Genomic DNA, 8,695 nt, shown 5'->3' with positions numbered 1-8,695 from the left:
GCCCAGCATCCTCCTGCCCAGGGAGCTGGTCGCAAGTGACGGCGCCGTTCGCGGCCGGGCGCGCGGCCAAGGGAGCGTCTAAAAAGGTCTGGTCGTTGGCAAAGCGTAAACTGGGTGATCTGAGGCTAAGGATGGGGAGGTTGTCCACCCATCCGAGAGTGACCCTCATCGCACATCTCCACACGGCTTCTCCGCACCTTCCCAAGCCCCTTGCATCCATTCGCCCAGTTTTAAAAAAAAAAACATTTTATTGATTTCTTACAGAGGAAGGGAGCAGGATAGAGAGTTAGAAACATCGATGAGAGAGAAACATCGATCAGCTGCCTCCTGCACACTCCTTACTGGGTAAGGCAACCAAGCACATGCCCCTGACCGGAATCGAACCTGGGACCCTTGAGTCTGCAGGCCGACGCTCTGTCCATTGAGCCAAACCGGTTAGGGCCATCCACCCAGTTTTTATTGTGTCCTATATGTGCCGGACAAAGCTCAATTATTTTCCTGTCTCCCTCCCTGGGATTCCCTAGTTCATGTTTTCTGGAAGGATGGGGGGAGCAAAAAGAACTCTGGAGAAGCACGTTGGTGTCAAGGGCGCTGAAGTTACGCTTCTTACGAGTTGTACGACTTTCCCATAACGACTTGAGCCTCAGTTTCTCATCCCTAAAATGGGGATATTAATAATAGACACTGTGGGTGTTTCTTTCTTCCCTTCCTGTTAGTATCATTTTGGAGGTAGCGCTGTAGTATGTGTAGCCCTTCAGCCTCCTGCTCCAGAATCTAAAGGTGTCACCTCCTTTTCTTGCCCCAGGTCCCAGGTGGGGGTAAGGGACTCTCTCCTGAGACCTTGAATCCCGGGTGAAGGAGGGAGGGCGCAGTGCCTGGCAAGGAGACCAACGTGTCCCTGGAGTACAGTGTTGGCTGTGGACTGGCTGCCCAGCCTCTGAAGCCATCTGTTTTCCAAGCCTGGACATCCAGTCTCCATCGGGAGGCCGTGAGCCCCCAGTATCCTTCCAAGAAATGTCCTTCCGACGAAAGGCAGGTGTGCTCTGCTTCGGGGGCACGGACCCTGACTATGGGTGAAGCACTTAAACGTTCATCTCTTGTTACGAGAACTCAGATGTGTGGACACTGTTTCTAGAAAGAAACACACAGCAAAATCCCAAATCAGACTCTTGGAAACTCAGAAATGAGGTAGTTCATCTAGGAGGGGTTGGGGAGTTGGCTGGGATGGGGTTCCTCTAAAGACCCCTTTAGACATGGCTGCTGCTCTCCAGATCTTTCTGGGCAGGGCTGTGTCTCCAAGTCTCCTTCTCACCCACCATTACCTCCCTTCCTGACCCAGTAGCTCCCAGTTCTCCCCTTTCTGCTTGCTTTCTTCCTGCCCCTTCCAAAGCCTTTCCTATCTAGATCAGCGTAGTCTCTGGCCTTCTCCAGATCACCAAACTCCACCGGCTCTGTTATTAGGAGAAGCAAACAGAAGAGCCTTCGAAGGAGGTAGGGAGAGGGAAGCGCCGCCAGCGTGCAGCTGCAGGGAGCTGCTCCCCACATTCGCCCTGCTTGACCATGTGACGCAGACTTCCGGCCACAGCTCACACTCCCCGTCCATAGGCCTTTGTGAGGAGTATAATAGCCTCGTTATTTTCCTGACGTGCATAATTCACTCTTTAAATCAAGGGTGCTGCTGACTCAGGGCCCCCAGGAGGACTTGAACACGGGTGACTCACCCAGACCAGTGGATGGCTGAGTTCACATTGCTTGGGTCTGTTTGCGCTCCTACTGGCTCCTATGATGATACGTATAGCTAGCTTTATACCGTGCTTAAGACACGAGACGCCCACCCATCTGGTCCTCATCACAACCCTAGGAGGTCGGCACCATTTTCTTTCCGTAGATGGGGAAATTGAGGCCCAGGTAGGCGAGGTGATTTGCTCAGCATCTTCCAGTGAGTAGCACAGCTGGGGTTTGGCGCCGGAGCCTGGATACGTTCGCTCAGCGCAAGATTTGGGAGTGTGATGGCCATGGTGTCTGTCTTGCATAGAGGACAGGGCGGGCGGTTGTCATGTTCCACCCTGAAGGACAGTTGATGTTTTTTAAGGGTGTCCACCCAACTCCCACCTCCCTTCTTTCACCCTAACAGAGCCTGGATTTTGCACAGGTTTCTACCCCTCCAGGACGGGGTCCCAGAGCTAATTCAGGAGGAAATCCAGTGTCTCCTCCTCCTTTCCCTTGGCAGAACTGCCCTGCTCTCATTAGACCCTCTCCCTGCAGTTTGCATTTTAAGCAGAGACAAACACTGAGAACAGTTATAGGGCCAAGTGTGCTGGGTCCAAGTCTCAGCTCCCCCCCTTCCTCGCTGGGGGGCTCTGAGCAAGTCATGTAGCCTCCTGGAGGCGCGTTCCCGCACACTGCCAATGGAATACTGAGTCTGTACTCCTCAGGCCATTCTCCAACCTGACAGTAAGTGCAGGTCTTCGGACAGAAGCCTGCAGGGTAAGCAGCCACTGCTGAGACCACAGCACAGGTCCCTGTGGAATATCCGTCTGTCCTGCCATCCTGGGCGCCCTTGTTCCCATCTTCCTCAGACCAGCCCTGCTTCAGAGAGTGCCCTAGGGCAGTGGTTCTCAACCTGTGGGTCGCGACCCCTTTGGCGGTCGAACGACCCTTTCACAGGGGTCGCCTAAGACCATCCTGCATATCAGATATTTACATGACGATTCATAACAGTAGCAACATTACAGTTATGAAGTAGGAACGAAAATAATTTTATGGTTGGGTCACAACATGAGGAACTGTATTTAAAGGGCCAGAAGGTTGAGAACCACTGGCCTAGAGCCTTCAGGAAGGCCCCTTCCATGCTCTGCTCTTGGTTAGCTCCTCCTGCTTGTGTCCTCACCACTCCCTATTTCCCAAGAGCCCTTGCTCTTCATTCCTGTCATGTGATTTCCTCTGCTTGAACCTGTGCTGCCTTGTACAGCCTGCAGGCTGTCCACTGCATGTGGGTTCCTGGCTGCTGCAGGAAGTTGGGAGCTGAAATTCAGCCCGTGTTCCATTCAAGAAGCTGTGAGTCCTGATGTAGGGGTGTATGTGTACCCTTTTTCTAATCCATACCTCTGAGGGTAGCAGTCGCTCTGTTAAACTGTCCTTCGTTTTCCTCTATCCAGAAAACTCCTACTCATCCTTTACTCCCAGCTTTAATGTCACCTCCTCTGGGAAGCCTGCCTGGACTCTTCCAAATGGCAATAATTGCAGCCCGGTCCTATGCTTCTATACTCTGCACATCCCTTAGACACAGCATCAGTTAACCCTCTGACTGAAATGATCTGTCCCTTTGTCCCCCGCTGTACTGTGGGCCCTAGGTGGTCTCTAAAGCTGTTGAATTAGCAAATGACTCAGCCAGGAATCAGGACAAGGAACAGTTTATTCTCACAGCTGAGCAAGGACGAGGCCCATAGTCTCGATAGCAGCAGAGGCAGCCCCCTCTCAGCCTCAGCCCTTGCCTCTTGGTCTGGCAGCTGCAGGTGGGCCGGGTCATGAGCCAGGGTGACAGCCAGGGCAGCAGCCCACCCGCCATGGGATCTGGGCTGGCCATGGAGCAGCAGTGGGCAGCAGCAGCAGCAGGTTACGGAGGGGGCGTGGAGTGTTAGTTGGGCTGGCTGATTCCCATCCTCCCATGGGTGGTGCTTGGTGAGGGTCGGGGGTACAGGGGGCCCGGACTGCGAGGTGGGGGCATCTGGAGCGGCTCAGTCGGCTGTGAAGATGCGGCTGGAAATGTCATCTAGGAGCCAGTCGATGCCGGGCAGCAGGTTATCCCCTGTGACCGCGCTGCAGCCCTGGATGCACCAGTGGTGGCTTCGGATGGAGTCCAGCTCCAGGGCCTGAAAGGGAGGGAAGTGCTGGTGGGGCCCAGGAAGCTCCCAGCCCGCAGCTCCGCCCCTCTCCTGGCCCAGGGGAAACCGGTGCTGTCTCCAGGTCCTGCCCTGGGAAGTTCCCCTGCTCCCCAGTGAAGATCCCCCGCACCGGGCTCTCTGCACATTGTTAGGCCAGCGCTACCCCTTAGGAAGAAAACAGCAACACAGGCGTCCAGGCGTCTGTTAGGGTCCAGGCCTTGTGCTGTGGGCCCCACAATGTCCTCTCATCCACTCCTCCCAAGGCCACACTAGCCAGCTCCTGTGCTGGCCACTGACCAAGGAGAAAACCACAGCTGAGAGGTTAAGCAACCTGTCTAAGGTCACACAGCCAGTAAGGGGCAGAACCAAGGTTCTAACCCCACTCTTTCTTTTTTTTTTTTTTAAATATATTTTATTGATTTTTTACAGAGAGGAAGAGAGAGGGACAGAGAGCTAGAAACATCGATGAGACAGAAACATCAATCAGCTGCCTCCCGCACACTCCCTACTGGGGATGTGCCCGCGACCAAGGTACATGCCCTTGACCGGAATCGAACCTGTGACCCTTGAGTCCGCAGGCTGACGCTCTACCCGCTGAGCCAAACCGGCCAGGGACCCACTCTTTCTCATTCTGGTGCTGAAGCTCCAGAGTAAAGGTTAAGACTCTGGGGTCAGATAGGCCCGCGTTTAAACCCTGGCTTGTTGGCTGTGTGACCTTGGGCGAGTTACCTGACCTCGCTAAGCCGGCTTCACCATCTGCAGAATGATAACAGCTCCTACTTCATGAGGTGGTTGTGGGACCTGAATGACTGAACCAGGCAAAGAGCCCAGCACACAGAAAGCACTCACGACTTGGCTACTGTTATCCTGTGGAATGACCTATTTGCAGTCTGCCCCCCTCCAGCCTGTGAGGCCACTACTCTTACTGATCATGGAATCTCCAGGGCCCCGAAGAGGTCCTGCCACACAGCGGGGCTCACAATGCTTTTAAAATAAATTAACAGCCCTAGCCAGTTTGGCTCAGTGTATAGAGCGTCGGCTTGAGGATTCAAGGGTCCCGGGTTCGATTCTGGTCAAGGGCACATGCCCAGGTTTCGAGCTTGGTCCCCAGTAGGAGGCGTGCGGGAGGCAACCGATCAATGATTCCCTCTCATCATTGATATTTCTATCTCTCTCTTCCTCTCCCTTCCTCTCTGAAATCAATAAAAAAAATATATTTTTAAAAAAATAAATAAAATAAATTAACAAACACGTGCCTGTTTCTCTCCATGGGCCTGCGCCAGGGCCTGAACTCACCTCGCGAATGGCGTTAGAAGATAGTGCTCCAGGCAGGTCCTGCTTGTTAGCAAAGATGAGGAGGGTGGCTCCAGCCAGGCGCTGGGGAGACAAAACAGGGGGACAGGGCTCAGAGAGCAGCCCGGCTCCTCATCTAATTGCCCTGAGCATCTGGAGTCGGAGACCAACCTGAAATATCAGGGCAATGCAGCGTGGTGGTGGGAGTGGGGTAGGCAGTGTGGACACTGCCTTTGAGGCCGGGCGCTCATGGGGTGATGGAGCCCTGGGCTGGGCCAGGGCCCTGGTTCTAGTCCAATAACTACCCAGTGGGCACCTTTCCCCTCCATGCCTCAGTTTCCTCTTCCATAAATGGGCAGGGGGTGATGGATAACATGATCCAAGAGCCCGTTGTGGTCTCGAATGCTCCACCTGATGAGCTGATGTGTAAAATAAAGGCGAGGGTCTGCTGGGAAGGGCCTTTCCCTCTTGCACGTCCATGGAGCCCTTCCACTGCCCCACTGCCCTGCCAGGCCGCTCTGCCTCCAAGTCCAGTTATTCCTTACATGTGCTCAGTCCTGGGAGCTGCTCCACGTACATGGGTCTAGCTCAGGCTGGGCATTTGATCTCATTGGACCTGCTTGACACCCCTGGGAGGCAGCTACTGTTATGCCAGGTGACCATGTGTCCCTGTGTGCCCAGGACAGCCCCGTTCATGCCTGTTGTCCCCTCATCAACTTCCTCTTTCCCTCTCAAAAGTGTCCTTGTTTCATCTAAATGCAGTGTAGTAAACTAGATCAAATCCTGGAACAGAAAAAGGGCTTCAGGGGGAAAACTGGTGAAATCCAAATAAAAGCTGTAGTTCTTCAAGAGTAACTTCCCAGGGTTAATCTCTCAGTTTTGACATACAGTGATTATGTAAGATATCAACATGGGGAAGCAGGATAGTCTCTCTTCATTATCTTTGCAATTTTTCTGTAAATCTAAAATTTTACTTTTTAAAAAGTGTTTTGGCCCAGACAATAAATTATAAGATCACTCTAATTATAATGCCCTCCTTAGAGATGAGGAAGGAAGTGAAGGTTCAGAGAGGTTAAGGGCCTTGCCTGAGGTCACACAGCGAAGAGGCTAACTCCTGAGCCAGGCTCCACTGCTTCCCAAAGCTTCACACACTGGCCTGCAGTCATCCTCCCTGAAGCTGGGTTGGAGGTGGGGAAGCTGAAGCTCAGTGTGCTGACGCAGTGACATCACAGGCGTGTGAACTCGGGGCTCGGCCCATAGCATGAACTACCGTGGCCCATGGGGCACGGGCTCAGGGGATCTGCTGTCCACACGTCCCTGTACGTGCACAAGGCACTGGGGCCTGGATGCAGGTGCAAGCCCCGCTCCCCACCCCTCCTTCCCGCTCAGCCAGGCCCCCTGCCCACCTCCTCCACCAACAGGCTCTGGAGCTCCCGCTGGCAGTCCTGCATGCGCTGGCGGTCGGCGCTGTCCACCACCCAGATGAGGCCGTCCGTGCTCTCAAAGTAGTTCCGCCAGTAGGACTGCAGGGACTTCTGGCCGCCAACATCCCAGATGTTCAGCTTGAATCTAGGCAGGGAGCGGGTGCCTGGAGGGTCAGCCTGACCCCTTCCCCGCCCTCCCCGCCTTGCTCTGGGCTGGCCCGCCTGCAGGGACCCCCGCTCACCCTCGGTGCTCCAGGGTCTTGATGTTGAAGCCCAGGGTCCGGGAGATGGTGTCGATGTCTTCTCCATTGAACTTCTTGAGGATAGTTGTTTTGCCGGCGTTGTCCAGGCCGCTGGGGCGCACCCGGTTAAGGAGAAACCCCTTCTCTGCAGGGTGGTGACTCGGTGACAGTCCCCTCTCTCATGGGACAAGTCATTTCCCACCACCTATCAAAATCCCTTGAGCACATAATCGACCCACGATAAACGTGGAAATATCAAGAAACAAGACTCCTATCTTCTGACCAACGGCTCCTCAATGAGCTCCATAATATTTACTGAATACCCACTAAGTGCCAGGCCCCCTTCCGGTGCTGGGGGGCCCCTGGAGTCAACGTCCGCCCTAGTGCAGCTTAAGTAAGGTCTTGTGTGGAGACAGCGATAGAGTGTAAACCAATGAGGAAGTTCTGTCAGGTCCTGGCGAGTGTTAGAAAGACAACGAAGAAAAACACAAGGAATACACGGAAGAGGTGCTGGAGCGCGCCCTCAGGGAGCTCCCTGCAGCGCAGGCGCCAGGGAAGGCCTCTCGGAGGGTCTCAAGGCTTCCGTAGGAGAGAACCACCCTCCTCTCCTCACACTGACGGGGCCTGCAGCTGGGACGGGGCCTGCAGCTGGACTCAGCAGCCTTCCTGCTCACCTGACCTAGCAAGTGACTCAAGCCAGTGACATGGGGGCGACAGAGCACCTCTCCCGAGACCCAGCCTTAGCCCCTGATAATTGGCCACTGATGATCCCCTCACCTCCCCACCCCCCAACTTCATCACCCACATTTCCTTCTCCACTGGATCACTCCCCTCAGCGGACAAACTCTCTGGCACCTCTGCCACCTTAGAAGAAGCAACCATCCTCCTTTTTTAAAAAAAATTTAAATTTCAGGCCCCAGGCGATGAGCAGCAGGCCAGTGTCGGTGATGCTGCTGCAGCCCCCCAGCTCCAGCACCTCCAGGCCCTTGAGCTACTGGGACCCCGCTACTGGGATCTCTTGATCCCTCTTCCCCGCATCCCTTTATATCCCGCCCTTAACAGCAACTCTCCTCAAAACCTTTGCATTCTCACCTCCAACTTCTGTTCTGCTCTTTCTGGAACCCACGAGGCTTTTACTCCAACTTCATCCCTGCAACTGCTCTCGCCAAGGTCAGTCCCTGAAGAACCCATCCGGGCTCCTCCTGGGAGGAGTTTGCACTCGCTGTCCCTCTGCTTTAAAGAATGTCCCCAGACGTCTACACGGTTCCACCCTCACCTCCCTGTCTTCACTTTCTCCATGCGGCCTTCCTTCTCCATCCATACTACACATTTCCTCATTGATGTTATTAACACCGTCCTCCCTCCAGCATTATAGACTGTCCATGAAGGTCGGAGTTGTTTATTTTGCTGTTTTACCCGATCCCCTAGGACAGTGCCTAGCACACAGTAGGTGCTCAATATTTAGTGCATGAGTGAATTCTGTGTGCTTTTCTCAAGGGTCTTTAAAACAGACATGCTGTGAATATTATTTTCGAGTTATCTGCGTAGGTAAATGTCTTCTCTCCCAGCTAGCGGAGTCGGGGTGAGGGCAGCCCAGCTCCTTGCTCTCCGAGTCGCCCCCCATGGGGCCTGGGGCCGAGTAGGGCGAAGAGCGCAGACGCCTGTTAATGGGACTCGGAAGGTCGATGGGGCCTCGGGGTCCACTGACATCGACGGGCCGTGGGCAGCAGAGGAGGGACAGCTCGACCCACCCGCGAAAGGACCCTCACGGAGGCGACACCCGCTGCTCCAAGGAGCTGAGGGCGGGGCGACACTCGGGATTCCGATCTTGAGGGCGGGGCCGCGGCCTCAT

At 54.6% G+C, this 8,695-nt stretch overlaps 1 protein-coding gene across 1 annotated transcript in view; it reads right to left on the bottom strand.

Moving 5' to 3' along the window:
- Nucleotides 1–3,397: 3,397 nt before the first annotated feature.
- Nucleotides 3,398–8,695, bottom strand: part of ARL2 (ADP-ribosylation factor-like 2) — a 5,743-nt gene continuing 445 nt past the window's right edge. The window contains exons 2-5 of the mRNA XM_005864213.2: nt 6,844–6,954; nt 6,584–6,746; nt 5,181–5,261; nt 3,398–3,872 (exon numbers count right to left, since the gene is read on the bottom strand). Of these exons, the coding sequence (XP_005864275.1) occupies nt 3,738–3,872; nt 5,181–5,261; nt 6,584–6,746; nt 6,844–6,954 (490 nt within the window). The 3' untranslated portion in view covers nt 3,398–3,737. The remainder of the gene's footprint in view (nt 3,873–5,180; nt 5,262–6,583; nt 6,747–6,843; nt 6,955–8,695) is intronic.

The sequence above is a fragment of the Myotis brandtii genome, unplaced genomic scaffold, assembly GCF_000412655.1.
Source record: "Myotis brandtii unplaced genomic scaffold, ASM41265v1 scaffold187, whole genome shotgun sequence".
NCBI classification, from domain to species: domain Eukaryota; kingdom Metazoa; phylum Chordata; class Mammalia; order Chiroptera; family Vespertilionidae; genus Myotis; species Myotis brandtii.
Note: the sequence above shows the minus strand (reverse complement) of the source record. Positions and strands in the feature narration are given on the sequence as shown.